This window comes from Phocoena phocoena, chromosome 19, assembly GCF_963924675.1.
Source record: "Phocoena phocoena chromosome 19, mPhoPho1.1, whole genome shotgun sequence".
In the NCBI taxonomy this organism is placed as follows: Eukaryota; Metazoa; Chordata; class Mammalia; order Artiodactyla; family Phocoenidae; genus Phocoena; species Phocoena phocoena.
Window position 1 is genome coordinate 44822472 of NC_089237.1, and position 18285 is coordinate 44840756.

The 18285-nt window shown below is 37.5% G+C and overlaps 1 protein-coding gene and 1 pseudogene across 2 annotated transcripts in view; one reads left to right on the plus strand and one right to left on the minus strand.

Annotated features, from left to right (window-relative positions):
* The window catches only part of TAOK1 (TAO kinase 1), an 84053-nt gene extending 69481 nt beyond the window's left edge, over positions 1–14572 (plus strand). The window contains exons 16-19 of one of the 2 annotated variants that reach the window (XM_065897736.1): positions 1450–1689; positions 4806–5018; positions 5911–6093; positions 13918–14572. In XM_065897736.1, coding sequence (XP_065753808.1) covers positions 1450–1689; positions 4806–5018; positions 5911–6093; positions 13918–14379 — 1098 coding nt within the window. In that variant the 3' untranslated portion in view covers positions 14380–14572. The remainder of the gene's footprint in view (positions 1–1449; positions 1690–4805; positions 5019–5910; positions 6094–13917) is intronic. The other variant, XM_065897738.1, reaches the window with a different exon arrangement.
* On the minus strand, positions 11385–11653 carry LOC136138849 (dynein light chain Tctex-type 1 pseudogene; annotated as a pseudogene).
* Positions 14573–18285: the final 3713 nt, after the last annotated feature.

The following is an 18285-nucleotide window of genomic DNA, read 5'->3' on the forward strand; positions in this document are numbered from 1 at the left end:
AATGAGAGGGGTGTTCATTTTTAAATACCATAAAATTATTGGATACTTTATACCTTTTGAACTGAAATGGGTGCCATTAAGTATGTGTTATTATTTAACACATTTTTTATAGTCATGTAATTATTAATTGGGCAAATGTAGGAACTCTTATGCCAGTGAAAACATATTCTCACTATCAGGGATACCTGTGAGCACAGATTAATTTATTTACAAGAGTGGCTTAAAATAAATTTCAAGTATAGCATAATTGTTCAAATTCACTAATAATTAAATAAATTCAAATTAAAACAGTTGCATCAATTAAATAAGAACAATTTAAAAGACTAGCAACATTGAATCCTAATAGTGGCATTGGGAAATGTGCAGTGTTGCTAAGAATATAAATTGATACTGATATATTGATAGATATGCTTTTATCTATCAAATCCACTTCTAGAACTCTATACTAAAGAAATAATAACATGATTATATGATGCATCATGAATAAACATTTAATGAAAATTTCTTTATCAAGCAAAAAATGGAAAATTATGGTATTGCAAAGCAGAAGCTTACTATGAAACTTAAAAAAAAAGATCTGTATATACTGATCTGATCTGGATGTATATCCATTATATTGTTAGGTGAAGAAAGCACATTATATGCCTATAATGTATGTTATTCAGTTTTTAAAATCGTATGTTTTTGTGTAATAGATGTTTCACGATAAGCATGGGGAAGGTTGGGAAGCATTTGCACCAAACTGTTGGCCTCTGGAGAAGGGGTTTGCAGGGGCAAAGGGGGTAGGTTTGACTTCTGTATGTGTGTGTGTGTTTTATGCTTGTTCTTTTTAATCTGAAAAAAAAAAAAAAGAATTAGAACATTTATTGAGCAGCATGTGTGAGGTGTTGTTCTGAGAACTTTCCATTTGTGAACTCACTTCATCCTCACATTAAATCTGTGAAATAGCAATATTATTATCTTCATTTGAAAAGTGATGAAACTGAAGCACAGAGAATTTAAACAATTAACCCAAGGACTGCTCGTAGGTAGCAGAGCCAGATCCATGTTCTTATTCACTATACTGTGCTGGGTATACTGCCTGTAATAGAATTGAATAGAATACTCCGAAGAAATTCAAAGAATGGCTTAGGAGTTCTCTTCAGATATAAAATTGGGAAACAATAAAGAAAGAAAAGAAAGAAGGAAGGACATTCAGCCTACTGAGATAGATTTGCTATGTCTTAAGCTTATTGCATAAAATAGTATTAATGAATAGTAAATGAATAGAATAAGGAAATTGGTGCTACTAATTGCCCATTTACTGCTGTAAAGGTCATAAAATCTAATATTTACTATGCAGTCATTATTGAATCTGAGGATTACATCTACTTCCTGATTAATCTATTTCTTAGGAGTTTTTTCCCTAGCATTGTAAATTATACCTTTGTCTTTTGTGTTACGGATTAGGAGTTAAATAAAAGACAGACTCAAAAGGACTTAGAGCACGCCATGCTGCTGCGACAGCATGAGTCCATGCAAGAACTGGAGTTCCGCCACCTCAACACAATTCAGAAGATGCGCTGTGAGTTGATCAGACTGCAGCATCAAACTGAGCTCACTAACCAGCTGGAATATAATAAGCGAAGAGAACGAGAACTAAGGCGAAAGCATGTCATGGAGGTTCGACAACAGCCTAAGAGTCTGAAGGTACTTTTAGCCTAAGCTTCTTGACAAAGGGGAATAGGGATAAAAGGCATCCATATAAGCAGTAAAAGTCTAAGATAGAAATCTGTCATAAAGAAATTGAATAAACCTTTTTCTTTTCATTTTAAGCATGTTTAATTAGTTTTGACATGGAGTGTCTGTAGCTACAGACTTTTTTTTTTTTTTTTTTGCGTTACGCGGGCCTCTCACTGTTGTGGCCTCTCCCGTTGCGGAGCACAGGCTCCGGACGCGAAAGCTCAGCGGCCATGGCTCACGGGCCTAGCCGCTCCGCGTCATGTGGGATCTTCCAGGACCGGGGCACGAACCCACGTCCCCTGCATCGGCAGGGGGACTCTCAACCACTGCGCCACCAGGGAAGCCCTGTAGCTACAGACTTTTGCTCATGTATTTCTCAGTAGAGTACCGAAAAAAATTTAACTGTAGGAAATGGCATAAATAAGAATCAAAATTCTTATTTTAATGTACCCAAATGTCCAATGCTGACATTACAGTCTACACGTCAACATGCTAACTAACCTGTTGGCTTCTCTTTATTGTTCCAAGTAATATAGTTTTGGAATCTTATTTGCTCCTAGTGTGATTTGTATCCAAAAAAGACTGTAAATTCCTAGTCAGTACAGAAGCCAGTGAATGAAAAAAAAATGCCTTTTTACCCCCTCTCCCTTCATCGTGTGTGCTTATCTTAAGAGGAATAGTGGAATCACCACAGTGTTACTCCCATTCTGCTTATTTTCTTTATGTATTTGGTAGTGTAGGTGAGACCATGGCGTGGTAGTTGGGGTATGTTTTGTGTTTTTTTGTGGTACGTGGGCCTCTCACTGCTGTGGCCTCTCTTGTCGTGGAGCACAGGCTCCGGACGCGCAGGCTCAGCGGCCATGGCTCACGCACCCAGCCGCTCCGCGGCATGTGGGGTCCTCCCGGACCGGGGCACGAACCTGTGTCCCCTGCATCGGCAGGCGGACTCTCAACCACTGCACCACCAGGGAAGCCCAACACAGTATTTTCTTTTAAAACCCTACCCCCTTATCTGAATAACTGTCCTGGAGTGAAGTGAAATTCATTCACAGGGGTAATCTGTGTCAAAATCTAGAAGCTACGCCACACCGAATGGTACCTCTTGATTCCCACTCAACTCCATTCAAACAAGCTGTCTTGAACAAAAGTATAGAAGCAAAGTTAAGATGTTTTTACCCTTTCCTTGTGAACCTGAGTAAAATTTCACTTTGTTTTCCGAACAGCTAATTAACATCATTTACAGAGTAGCTTATGTTGACTACTCACATAATCTTCATTAGTCATTGCTTAGAAAATTGGAATTCATAATGATTTTTCAAATTTATTTTGTCTTTGTAGGGGAGAGTATATACTCTTTTGGCTATAGAATAGACAATTTCCCACCAAAAGATTAGTTAAATAACATGTCTGTGAAATTAATGACTGTTTTAAAGTCAGCAGCACCCAGAAATAAACCAGACTGAAAGCTTGTTAGTTTTCTATCATCATACCATAAATTTAATATGACTGCATTTCTGTAGGGCTTGGCATAGAGTTGTTTGATGTTTAACCATTCCTGTTTTTTGTTTTTGCCTTTTCAGTTTGAAAGCTTGTAAATACTAGTGTAATCTTCACAGATACTATACAAAAAGTGAGGCAAAAAATAATGTTTCACAATTGTAGTCAGATTTAGAATAGAATGTCTCCTTCTGATGACAGATGAGCTCAAGATTTTCCATAAAGGAGATTGTTCTGTTACTTTACTAGGGAAGAAAACCATCATGTTCCTCTTAGTTATGTATTTCTATCTACTTACTCAATTTGAACAAAACTGACTTGATTTTAATGCCAAGTTATCCATTTTTATTTACCTAAGTAATGGTTGCCTCTTCCAACTTTTTCCAGGACTTTAAAGGGAGGTAGGGGGACTTCAGTTTTAACACTTACGTAATTTGACTAGGATTTGGGGTGGGGGGTTTGGGGTACTATGTCTATGGAATGGGTTGGATATACGCCTGCTCTGTTGTTTCTTCATCTGGCATCCAGATGATGTTTTGTCAGTGTTAAATGAGTAGAAACAACTGTAACTTACATTCGTCTTGCTTTCACTTGAGTCAAACATTGAGGGATATAGTTTATTCTTGGTACAAGTATTACTCTTCTTATAGAAAAAACATTTTTCAAGGAGCTTTTTTTTTTTCCCTCATTAGGCTAGTGATGTGGAATAATTAGTTTTCTTGGCACAATGTTTTAGAAATAAAAACTTTTAAAAGAATAGAGGCTGTTATACAGAGGTAGAAGAGAATGTCTAAATGTCATTGTCCCATTCCTGGCTAACTTGGAAGAATTTTGTTAACCAAGGACAGTATTTAAGAGTGGTGCCACTGGGACTTTCATGGCAGTCCAGTGGTTAAGACTTCACCTTCCAGTGCAGGGGATGCAGGTTCAGACCCTGGTCGGGAGCTAAGATCCCACATAACTCACGGCCAAAATACCAAAACATAAAACGGAAGCAATGTTGTAACAAATTCAATAAAGACTTTAAAAATGGTCCACATCGGGCTTCCCTGGTGGTGCAGTGGTTGAGAGTCCGCCTGCTGATGCAGGGGACACGGGTTCGTGCCCCGGTCCGGGAAGATCCCACATGCCGTGGAGCGGCTGGGCCCATGAGCCACGGCCGCTGAGCCTGCGCGTCTGGGAGCCTGTGCTCCGCAACGGGAGAGCCCACAACAGTGAGAGGCCCGCGTAATGCAAAAAAAAAAAAAAAAAAAAAAAAATGGTCCACATCAAAAAAATCTATAAAAAAAAATGTACTTGTAACTAAATGTGCTAGTAAAATAGTGAGTATTACCTGAAGTCCTATGAAAAAAGTAAGGTTCTTGATATTCTGATGTTTTAAATTAGAGATTTTGTTATAAAAATACATAGAATGTTAATGGTTTGACCTAATAACCAAGTGGAAAAGTACTGTACCTGCAACCTTATGGTCTGACCTTTTTGTTTTTCATCTACTCGTCTCCTAGTAGCCTTTATTTTCATATAAGCATAAGGTATAACAAATGCCATATGTTAAAAATTATATACATCTTTTTTTTCCTTCCCAGTCTAAAGAACTCCAAATAAAAAAGCAGTTTCAGGACACCTGCAAAATCCAAACCAGACAGTACAAAGCATTAAGAAATCACCTACTGGAGACTACACCAAAGAGTGAGCACAAAGCTGTTCTGAAACGTCTCAAGGAGGAGCAGACCCGGAAGTTAGCCATCTTGGCTGAACAATATGACCACAGCATTAATGAAATGCTGTCCACCCAAGCTGTGAGTTCATTTTATTTAAGCAAAACAAATTCAGTGCCCCTTTCATCCCACCACCTGAATGAAATCCCAGCAATTAAAATACTGGTTGGAAGTGATAGCTCTCCTACAGCTTGAGAAATAGTAGTGGTTATCTATATTTTTCCTGTTCTCTGCATTGCTTGGAGGTAGGCATGATTTATATAGAATTCTCATTGATACATTTAGTCATGAGGTTCTAAATAGGCTCTCTGCCACTGCCTCAGGTGTTCAGCACATATCTCAACGGTATAGGAGGATTAGAGCAGCAGCTTTGTTAAGCAGTGAGCAAAAAATAGTACTGTATTGGGGATCCAAATGGTCACATTTTAGTGAAGGCAAATACAAAATATTTTCTATATGAGTTTTGCAAACTTTTTCTTAAAGGGCCAGATAGTAAATATTTTAGGTTTTGTAGTCCGTGATACAAAATTGAGGATAATTATGTGGGTACTTATATAGCCATTTAAAATGTAAAAGCCATTCTTAACTAGTGGACTATCAAATTAATTAATTAAAACAGGCAGCTGTCCACATTTGCTCTGGAGGCTATAGTTTGCTGGTCCCTGTTCTGTAGTTATTTCCATTGCAGAGAAGAGATTGAGAGTCTTACATCAGCTAATCAGATTCTAGATTTTTCTTAAGAAAAATGTAATTATTCAGGCATCCTCCTAATAGATTATGATAGCTTTTATCTTCATATTACCATCACTGGTTACTGTGCCTTCCTTTTTCAGAGATGTTTACTCCAAGATACAAGAGAGAACAATTGTGTATCCTACAAAAGAGTTGTCTGTCTTTTCTCACACCTCCTTTCCATAGGTCATGGGTAAATAGCTCACAGTAGGATATATCTGGGTTTTTTCCTCTCTTTCAGCTGCGTTTGGATGAAGCACAGGAAGCAGAGTGCCAGGTTTTAAAGATGCAGCTGCAGCAGGAACTGGAGCTGTTAAATGCATATCAGAGCAAAATCAAGATGCAAGCTGAGGCACAACATGATCGAGAGCTTCGGGAACTTGAACAGAGGGTCTCCCTCCGCAGGGCACTCTTAGAACAAAAGGTATAGATAATAGAAGGAAGTTAATTGCGCTAGTATTTGCCTTCATCAGAAACATTTTATAAATACATTTTCATATTAACAGAGGTGGCGTTAGATTGTTTTCACCATACCATATTTCCTTAATTCTAGTTTTGGTAGTGTTTTTCTTTAAAATTATTGTTTCAGTAATAAACCTTATTATAATTAATGAATTCTAAACATCAGAGGAATGTAGTTAAGTAGTAATTGCTAGAGGAAGGATATGGTGTTATGTGAAGACAGTTGAATTGTGGGAGAGTAGCTCTGGCTCCATGTTCCTCACTTTTTTTGTGTACCTAGCTCTACCTAAAGAGATTGGAGAAAAACTTGGATAGTGAAGAAAAAGAACTTTAGTAATTGCCTGAGAGAGGCAGGGGCAAAGGATCTGGAATATATACTTTACTCTTCTATCCTGGGCCTGGAACTATACAGATTGGTGGAAGAGTACTAGGGGACAGAAGGTAAAGCCAGTTCTACACAAGCTGAAAACGTTACTTCTAGATGTATCTTTTTTTTCTTTCTTTCTCTCTTTTTTCACTTATTCTTTGCCAGATATATTAGAGAATAGAACTAAAATCCCCAAATTCACTTCCTTTCCATCCTTTAAGGTATTATAGCTGTGCGTGTGCGTGTGTGTGTGTGTGTGTGTGTGTGTGTGTATTTTGGGGAAAGACTGATGGACAGAAAATTTTTAGATTTTGAAAGATAAAGAGGAAAGTTTTGCCATGAGAAGTAGTAGAATATAATTGTATCTAGGATTCAGAGCTATGTTCCAGAATTCCTGAGCCATAAGTTCCCAACAGGTGATAGTCTTAGCTCCATTGATCCTTTTGTATGTTAGTACTTGGCTAACTTAATAAAAGTTGTCATGGCTTCTAGACCATTGCTCCATAGATTTTCCTCTGTTTCCTGCAGTTCTTGTGATAAAAATAAAATTCCTTATTAAATGAAAAAATACATTCTTAACCCACCTAAATAAGATGTTACTCTTCTTCTGGCATAGCTCTTATTACTGGCTTCTTCAAGAGGTACTTGCCTCTAAAAATTGTCTCACTTATGTTTCTCATTCAAGATGGGAAAGATATAAACACATATAAATTTTGAGAAAAATCTAGTTTGTCCCATGTACAGATTTCATAAATCTGTCTGATTCCAACTTGCTTATTAAAATTCAACCTAAAGTTCTGTCTCTTATGCTTCAGAAAATTATCACTAAAATGAAAACTCCCTATAGTGTTGTGAGAGAAATATTAGTACTATTTAGTCAGCCCTCTCATACCTGTGGGTTCTGCATCCATGGATTCAACTAACCTCTGATTGAAAGTATTAGGGGAAAGAAAATTCCAGAAAGTTCCAAAAAGTAAAACTGCTATCTGCTGCATGCCCCCAGCAACTAGTTACAGAGCATTTACATGGTATAGAATATTGTAAGTAATCTAGAGGTGATTTAAAGTATGAGAGTATCTGTGTGGCTTATATGCAAACACTACACTATTTTAGATAAGGGACTTGAGCATCCTCAAATTGTGGTATCTGAGGAATGGTCCTGGAACCCTTCCCCCAAGGATACTGGGGTAGGACTGTGTATTTGTATTTTTAGCTCCACCTAGTGGTTCAGAGTTAGGGCTGATTAGTGTCTTAGGTACAATCTTATTTCACTATATGAACCAAGCCTGTATGTTCTACAGAGCCTAGTAAAATACGGGCGTAAAACTGATACACATTGGTGAGGGTGCAGTGGCACTCTCATATATTGTTAATGCATTTTGCAAAGCAATTTGGAAGTGTGTGTGTGTGTGTGTGTGTGTGTATATATATATATATATATATATATAAAACATCTTTATTGGAGTATAATTGCTTTACAGTGGTATGTTACTTTCTGCTTTTTAACAAAGTGAATCAGTTATACATATACATATGTCCCCATATCTCTTCCCTCTGGAAGTATATATTGTACTTTGGAAATGTTAAGTGTTTGAGAATTTATTCTAAGGAAATCCAAATATAGGAAAAGCAAGATGCTAAATATGGTAATTATAGCATAGTTTATAATGGTTTAAAATACATAACCATCTAAGATAGAGATATAATTAAGTAATTATGGCCAAGCCACTTAATAAAATCTTATTCAGCCATTTAAATGATGGCTACAAAGACAGTATTAATATAGAAAAATGCTTATGATGTGTTGAATAAAATAAAAAAGACCAATCACACTTAAAGTGAATTGAAGTAATGCTAGTAGTGGCTATATTAACATGATAGAATGGTTTGTTTTTCTATTTTACTTTTTTGGTGGGGACTATACCACGCGGCATGCAGGATCTTAGTTCCCTGACCAGGGACGAACCCATGCCCCCTGCAGTGGAAGCACAGAGTCCTAACCAGTGGACTACCAGGGAATTTCCTATATTTTACTTTTTTAATGTGGTTTATATTACTTTGATAAGGGAAAATACATAAGATTATTTAGTATGACAGATAATAAAGGAACAGTAGGGTGATGAATCTATAGTGCTTTGAGTTGCTACTAGGGCTGATATTTACATTTCAAGTGACATGCATGTAAAGCAGTTTGGGGTCAGTTGGCAGCTACCAAACCCAGGTATCCTCTCTACGGAAACTCTGAAAAATCTTAACTGCTGTATTTTCTGCACTTGGCACTTACTCGTTGTACAGATGAGAAACAGTAATCTGAAAATAAATAGAGGTGGAACCAGAGTGAATATTACTTGTTTCATGATGAATAGTTCTCTTTGAAGTTTGCTTTAATCTCGAAATGAACCAAGAGTTGTTCCTGTAGGTTGAGGCACCAACAAAGTAAAAGTAAGCCTCACTTGACTCACATAAGGTCCTTTTATGACTTTTCTCATATTACATTTACATTAAAATTTTCAGCAAAATGACAACATAACTATAAATGTTAAATTCCCTATGAATTTTTAAAAATTTTTATTTTTTATTGGCGCCTAGTTGATTCCCTGTGAATTTTATATGTGCGTGAAAAGTGGCAGTATTTCCAAAATATAAATGTTTTCATTTTTTAGTTTTATCATTTCAATTAATTTTCTTTCAGTATTTCACTTAAGTATCAACAAACATGGTTGGTAGTTTTTAAGTGAGAATTGACGACTGGAACATCTTACAGGATCTTTGTGGAACTGAAAATATTCACACAAAAATATCACATTTGATTTCAAAGAAGATAGGTCGGGAGAGCCTCTCAAAAGTCTTAAGTATGGTAACTTTTATCTACCCAGTGAAACCACCTTTCTAATTTGCAGTAATAAATAACATGTTTTAAAAGAAATGGGGATTAGTGTAACCTATCACAAATCTTAGGTTTTATTTTTGTTTAATTGAAAAATGTTCTGAGTTTCTTGAATGGCAAAACTAATCAGCAAACGAAATTGAAGCAATACTTACTGGATAAAAGGTTCATAAGCATTAATGTGTTTAATATTTTTATCATGAGTTTCCTTCAGATTATATGCAAGGAATTCAGATCAGTTACATGCTAAGTGCTTTCCCATCATTTATTAGATCCTTCAAATTAAAATAAGTGCTTTTAAGTAAATGGATTTTAAATTTTTTACATATAAAATACTTTAAAAATTTGAAGTTCTCTGAATCCTTAGAGATAAATAAGTTTAATTCCAAAGAATTGGGAATTTTATCTATAGATATGAAAAGAGTGGGGAAATTATTTTATAAATACACAATCATTTTCTAAAACTGGCAAATATAGAGAAACAGAAATGTCCTTAATCCTTTCACTCAGAAATCACCACAGTTAACAATTTGATGTCTTTACCTCACAGGAAGCATTCATGTTTAATCTAAGTTCTCCTTCAATCTTCAAATGAATGGCCCTCTCTAAATCTTTGTAACACTAGTATTTAGAACTTTCGATAATTTTCAAACTCTTCTTACTGGAGTCTATCTGGCTGATCTGTAATTCTCCAAACACTTCTTATTTTTACCATTTGTCCATGTTTTTCCACATGTTCTCTCTGCTGAAAATATTTTCCCCTCTGCTTGTCTTCCTGGTAAACTTGTATTCTTCCTTCAGAATCCAGTCTCTTCCACCTCCTCTAAGAAGACTTCTTTGCCCTAGTCTCCTTCTCCTGTAGAGTGAATCACTCCATCCCTTAGTAGTTCTGCTATACTTTATAAATCTATTATTACATCTTACCATATTCTATTGTAATTTTTATTTGCATGTGTTTCCCATGCGAAACTGTGTTTTTTTTAAGGGCACTGAAAAATGACACATAGAATGTAAACATTTATTGAGCTAGATTTCTACAGATAGCAATATGACTATTGGCTTAAGTTCTCAAATATCTTGAAACATGATTATTTAATGCTCCTTTACAAATTCTCTTTTTTCCTATCTTTTAAAAACTTTTTTTCATGGAAATTTTCAAACATATACAAAAGTAGGGAGACTTAGTACAATGAAATTCCAAGTACTCATCACCCAGCTTCAACATTTATCAGTATTTTGCTAATTTTTTCTTATCTATTCCCCCCACTACCTACACACACACATACACACACACACACTCTTGGGGGAAAGAATGTCTGGGATATATATTTTTTTAATTGGAATAATGTATTATTCTAACAAAAGTACAAAGTATGGAAAATTAGTGTGTTTGAATCATTTCAGATTAGAGAAAGTTTCACACTTAGCAGATTTAGGCTTTTACCACCTTTGAAAAGAACCATTCAAAGTTAAGACAAGTGTCAGGACAGGCTCCTGACTACCTTCAGTGATGATTCCTCTGACTTAGGATGTGCAGGTCACAGAACAGTGTGGTTATTTGGTTTTTTTCTCTGCATTTTGAGAGTGCCACAAAAACACACTTAAAGAGAGTGAGACAGGTGATCACTGACTAGATGGCTGGTGGTTAGAAGATGGTAGAGAAACGTTGGGACAAAAGGAGAAAATCACAGGCTGGACGAGGTGGTCAAATGGACAGCCTGGGGCTTCCCTGGTGGCGCAGTGGTTGAGACTCCGCCTGCCGTTGCAGGGGACACGGGTTCGTGCCCCAGTCCGGGAAGATCCCACATGCCGCGGAGTGGCTGGGTCCGTGAGCCATGGCCTCTGAGCCTGCGCGTCCGGAGCCTGTGCTCCGCAACGGGAGAGGCCACAACAGTGAGAGGCCCGCGTACCGCAAAAAAAAAAAAAAAAAATGGACAGCCCGAAGGCGCTGACAATGTAGTACATGGTCTTGTTCTCCCATCGCACAGTGCAGCTCCCATCAGTAGAGCTGTCCCAGAAGCAGGAACTTGCCATGTGTAATCCCGCTCTGTTCTTCTCCATGATTACACGGGTCACAATATATTTAAATGGTTTCCCCAGCTTGGTGAGTTGGCTTAGGGTTTGCTCCACTACGTTTGTGGTCCACTGATTCACTTTGCTGTGCTGATAGGCATTGCCACCAATGGCTCTTTCTATGGCCTCTTTTACAATGTTGCTCACTTCATCAACAACAAAAGCAGTCTCCTTGGTAGCCTGGTAGTCTTCCATCTTTCCTTCAGTGCCTTGCCTCTGCCTTCTGTCTGGGATATTTTAAAGCAAATTCTAGCATAGCATCATTTCACTCCTAAATATAGATAAGGACTTTTTTACTTTAATATAATCATAAGTCCATCATAATATTTAACAAAATTGATAATAAAATTTAAATATTACCTCATACTCAGTCCATGCCTAAATTTCTCCTTTTATCTCAGAAATGTCTTCTTTAAGTTGGCTTATTTGGATTGGGGCCCAAACAAGGTCCAGACATTGCTTTGGTTAATTGTCTTTTAAGTTAATTAGTCTATAATAGGGCCCTCTCCCCTACACTTTCTTTTTCCCCCCCATTTGGATTGGATCATTTGTTCTGTAGGAATTCTCAAAATCTGGATTTGGCTGATTGCGTCCTCATAGTGTCATTTAATGTATTCTCATTTTTACTTCATATTTCCTATATAAACTGGTAATGAGATCCAGAGGCATGATTATATTTAGATTCAGTTTTTTTTTTTTTTTTTGCGTTACGCGGGCCTCTCAATGCTGTGGCCTCTCCCGCCGCGGAGCACAGGCTCCGGACGCGCAGGCCCAGCGGCCATGGCTCACGGGCCCAGCCGCTCCGCGGCATGTGGGATCTTCCCGGACCGGGGCACGAACCCGTGTCCCCTGCATCGGCAGGCGGACTCTCAACCACTGCGCCACCAGGGAAGCCCTAGATTCAGTTTTTAATTTTTGCAAGGAATTTTCATGAGGGTTACTGTGTACTTCCTTTTGCATCACATCAAAAGATACATAATGTCTAGCTGTCCCCCTTTTAAGTGACATTAATATTGATCAGTGGGTTTAGGCAATTATCAATTTGATCAGTCATAAAAAAGTTCTCCATCAGCTTTTTTTTTTTCTCTTGACTTTATTATGAATTATTTTACATTTTAAAAAATATATGTATAGTCAACTACATTTATTTGTAATACCTTCCAGTTTTTCAGAACTGATGATGATGGCTACCCAACCACTAATTTCTAGGTATATAGAAACTAACTTTTTTTTGTTTGTTTTGTTTTGTTTTTTGCACGGTGTGCGGGCCTCTCACTGTTGTGGCCTCTCCCATTGCAGAGCACAGGCTCCGACCGCGCAGGCTCAGCGGCCATGGCTCACGGGCCCAGCCGCTCCGCGGCATGTGGGATCTTCCCGGACCGGGGCACGAACCCATGTCCCCTGCATCGGCAGGTGGACTCTCAACCACTGCGTCACCAGGGAAGCCCTAGAAACTAACTTTTTAATGAAAATTTTAGTTTTTGTTTGTTTGCTTTTCACTTAAGGCTTTGGTCTATCTGGAATGTGGTATAAGATGGGGTGCCATTTTTATTTCCTTCCAGATGGTTGGCCAGTTGTGCCTGTGTCATTTGTTTAAGAATCCATCTTTTCCCCCATTGAATTAATTAATTAATTAATGCTTTTGTCCTGCTTTAAAAACCTACAAATTGAGATCTTTATTTCTTTTTCACTAATAGTCTGTCCCTACACCAATACCACATTTATTTTATTTTTTTAATCTTATTTATTTAATTATTTATTTAGTTTTGGCTGCGTTGGGTCTTTATTGCTGTGCGCAGGCTTTCTCTAGTTGCTGCGAGCGGGGGCTACTCTTTGTTCTGGTGTGTGGGCTTCTCATTACGGTGGCTTCTCTTGTTTCGGAGGACAGGCTCTAGGCGCGCGGGCTTCAGTAGTTGTGGCATGTGGGCTCAGTATTTGTGGCTTTGGGACTCTAGAGTGCAGGCTCAGCTGTTGTGCACGGGCTTAGTTGCTCCGTGGCATGTGGGATCTTCCCGGACCAAAGATCAAACCCATGTCCCCCGCATTGGCAGGCGGATTCTTAACCACTGCACCACCAGGAAAGTCCCCCACATTTATTTTATTAGAGTGAGAGTTTGCTATGTCTGATGAAGCTAGTTTCCCTTCACCCACTTTTTTTTTTAATTCAGTGTTTTACCTAATGATTTAGTAGCCATTGATGATAATTGCCTTGATTTATTATTTCAGTAGAGGTTATTGCCTTTGCTTTTAAGAACTTGATGTTACACATTTTAGAAATATAAATTATGGATTATTTCTACAATACATCTCTTTGATTTTTGAATGTACAGCTATAAAATAGCCAGAGAGAACTTTTTTATGATTCACTTCAAAGCTGAGTAATTATCACTTCCTTAGTTTGTAGATTTTAAAAAATAAATCGGCTTTCTTTTTGCTTCTCTCCTCCTAACCCCCATCAGATTGAAGAAGAAATGTTGGCTTTGCAGAATGAACGCACAGAACGAATACGAAGCCTGCTGGAACGTCAAGCCAGAGAAATTGAAGCCTTTGACTCTGAAAGCATGAGACTAGGTTTTAGTAACATGGTCCTTTCTAATCTCTCCCCTGAGGCATTCAGCCACAGCTACCCAGGAGCTTCTGGTTGGTCTCACAATCCTACTGGGGGTCCAGGACCTCACTGGGGTCATCCCATGGGTGGCCCACCACAGGCTTGGGGCCATCCAATGCAAGGTGGACCCCAGCCGTGGGGTCACCCCTCAGGGCCAATGCAAGGGGTACCTCGAGGTAGCAGTATGGGAGTCCGCAATAGCCCTCAGGCTCTAAGGCGGACAGCTTCTGGGGGACGGACGGAGCAGGGCATGAGCAGAAGCACGAGTGTCACTTCACAAATATCCAATGGGTCACACATGTCTTATACATAACTTAATAATTGAGAGTGGCAATTCCGCTGGAGCTGTCTGCCAAAAGAAACTGCCTACAGACATCGTCACAGCAGCCTCCTCACTTGGGTACTACAGTGTGGAAGCTGAGTGCATATGGTATATTTTATTCATTTTTGTAAAGCGTTCTGTTTTGTGTTTACTAATTGAGATGTCATAGTATTTGGCTGCCGGGTTTTGTTTTTTTGTTTTTGTTTTTTAACTTTTGGAGAAATTTTGAAAAGGGGAATAGATATATATGTGTGTATACATATACATACACACACACACACACACACACACATATATCTCAAGCATGTGGTTATAAGAAATTGGCTAGTTAGGGGGTATTTTCTGAACACTGCAAAAATAGAATGCAGGAATGTGTCTTGAGTCATCACTTTGGGGCAATTATATCCTAAGAAGGTCGTGAAAAAATCTAAAGCCTTTCTCCATACCCCAAATTCTTATAAGCTACTCACAGCAGGCAGCATATGCTGAAACAAGTTATTATGGAAACACATCTGTGTCCCCTCACCAATGTATTTTCTTTATTAAATTGGTCTGACTTCTCAGCCTCATTTGAGTGAAAAAGAATGTGGAAATCCATGAACACTAAAGGGTTCCATTGACTTTTTCAGAGTGTAGAAAACAATTTAGTTCTTTTTCTGAATGCTGCATAGATTTGTCAGCGATTTTTTTTTTTTTTTTGTCCATTCAGTTGTGCCTTTTTTGTGGCATGGTGAGATGGGAGGTGTAAGGAGATCACAAGTTGTGTGGGAATTGCATCAACGAACCTGTGAGCCTTTAAAGGGGAAGACCAGAAGGGTGAGAGAGACCCCTGAAAGTTCATATGGTGGGTATGTTCAGCAGCATAGTGAGGAGATGAAGCCTCTATATCCTGACATTTGGTTGCTTATACTGTGATATCTTATCCTAGCTGAGCTCCATAATTCCCAAGACCCCAAACAGTACTTTTACTTTGTACAGAAACAAAGAACACATAGCCAATACAAATCAAATGCCAGAGAGTTTTGAATGATGCCATATTTGCAAACTGCCATCTATTGGAATTCTCACCACACTACATAGACATAATTTGATTACCCCTTTTGGCTTATGGGATTTCCTGTTTACAAGTAGAATAGCCAATTATTTAAATGCTTAGTTGCCATAGTGAACCAGGAGTCACTGAGCCAATGACTTTACCAGCTGCTGACTAATCCTCATCACCACTGTAGATTTTGCTGCATGTGCAGGTCCTCTTTTTTTTTTTTCTTTTTTTTTTTAATTGCTGTTTTTGTTGCTGCAATACTTTACAAACTTCTAGTTCCTTGAGACTTAGTGACCATTTGGCATCATGTTAACATCACACAACAGGAAACACCACTTCCAGAAGTCTCTAGCCTCGGTGCTAAAGTACTACTGAAAAGGAACTAGCAAGTTTGGCAAATTTTAAAAAAAAAGTAAAGTAAGTTATAGTGGTCAGGGAATCTCTTGACAAACGCTAACTTTTTTTTTTTCCCACAGAGGGGTGTGTTTTGTTTTGTTTTGTTCTGTTCTGTTTTGTTTTGCAATGAAGGATCAACCCAATGCTGAAAGTTAGATGTTACTTGGTATTCCACTGCTAGTGTGGAAATTGAGTTGAAGGTGGGTAGGAAGCTGTGAGTATGACTTGAAGGAAAAAAACTTTCTTTTCAGTGATAAATCAGAGTTTCTTACAAGTTGTCTTGACCCCTCCCTTGTCTTGAAGAACCCTTGCTGCTGACTCTGGATCCTGCTTTTTGTAATAGTCAGAGGACTCCAAGGTAGAATTTTCTGAGTCCCTCTCAATGATACTCTTCACCTAGACCAGGCTAATGACCAAACAGTAATCTATAATTGTTGAAATATTGGCTTTCTCAACAAAATTTAAGTCTTCCCCAGGTATGTCAGTCTAATCTCCATGAATCCTCCCCTTTAGGAGTTTCTGGCATTCATTTAAAGGTAACTAGAAGAAAAATTAATATTTTAATGTAAATCTTTTAAAAACCAAGATCACAGTAGAATTCACACACAGTTTTAGGCAGTGTTTCAGGTAGCACTCCGGTACATTGTCCTCTTGGCCATGCTTGAGATCACCAGTTTTTAGGTGAACGTGACATGTACTTCTTGTCTATCTAATGAAAGGAGCTTTTAATTTTCTATCATTTTGCATTCACCTATTATACAGTATTTCAAACAAATTGAGATATTTACCTATTTGGAGGAAAATGATAGGAGAGAGCTTTAAAGTTAATGTCCAAAAATATAATGAATTTGATACCTTTAAAAAAATTCTTATTAGGTCTGGCCCCTCTGTACTACTGGAGGCATGGAATAGGAGTGCAGCTCAGTTTTACGTACAAAACTCTTTAAAATAAAAAATACTACCAAAAAAATAAATAAATAAAATAAAAAAATAAAAAATACTACCAATAATACATGTTAAAGTCCACTTGTGGACTTAAATTAGTCAAATTGAGTTATTGAGTTCATGCAGATCATATGTACTTGTAAAATTGTGATTGAATACTGACTCCAAATGTCTATCCAGTAGGTCTTTGTATCTGATTTAATTGTGTGGCAACCAGTTTTACATGTAGGCCATGACTATACCTGGATTATTCCATTAAGTTCATTTTAATTAAAATATATATAGTTTGCAAAAATGGTTCAACTTAATTGATTTGTGTGTGTTTGCAAGATCTAACTTCTGAGGAATATCATACGTGGTAGGAATTATCAGAGAGTAAAGCTTGTAGCAGGAAAGTTTGAAAGGTTTTGAGAGATTCTGAAGAAAGAAGCAGGCACTTTCTGAATCAGTGTACAGACGTCAACATTTGATCAAATTACTACTACCTCTTCCCCATTGTTGGTGTTCACTTGATATATATGTGTTTAAGAAAATTAAAAGTATGGGATATTTGTCCAGCATATCAGAAAGTCGTAAATGCTATGTCTGGTATCCAGAGCTTGGCAGTAAAAGTTTCTTGTGTTCACTGTCTCTCCCTTTTTTAAGTTAGCATTAGAAAAATGCAAAACCTCATACCTTGAAATATATTGTTCCTAATGGGGTTCCCTTCCTTTTGCACATATTTTTCCCCTTATTAAAGTCAGCTCTAACCCCGAATTAAAGTATCAAAGTATTTTCATTATATAGATAAAGTTAGTTGGAAAATATGTTTTTATTAGTTTTATTCAGAGCTGCCATTCTTTTTAGTCATTTCTGTGCCTAGAGATGAGTAGTCCTGCATTTGAAGCCACACCCACAGATATGATATGCTTCGTACTCTAGGCCAAGGATTTATTGGTAAGTTGAACTTTTTAGCATAGTCATTATGATTTTCAGCTGCCTAGACATCGGGTAAACACCATTCAGTACACTAAAGAAACTGTCCTTGACTCTCTCCCACTCCCACCTATTTTTCCTCACCCCCTTTTCAAAAATTGAAAACACTATGAGTGTCTTTTTCAGACCATAAGGCAGACTTTAGTAGCTTTCTACTTCTGTAACTAAATGGCATTTTAAACTTTTATAGAATACATTGTGTTGGACACTGGAATAATACTGTTTATTTTCACCTGTGAAAAATTACTTTATTGTACTTGAAACACCTCCTTTGCATTTCTCCATTTGTGCCATTCACTAGTGGAAATAAATTGTATTATACCATAATCTACTGGCTTTTAAAAACTGTGTTAAATATGCACATTTTTGGTATAGTTATTATCATTTGTATGTATATATTGTATATACATATGAGTGTCTATATGTGTGTATAGATTGATGAATATAATTCATACTGTACATTTCCATCAGGGCACTTAAGGTTCTGTTATTTTGTTTCATTATTTTAGTCCTCAGTTAAGGCAAGAATGCATGTGTTT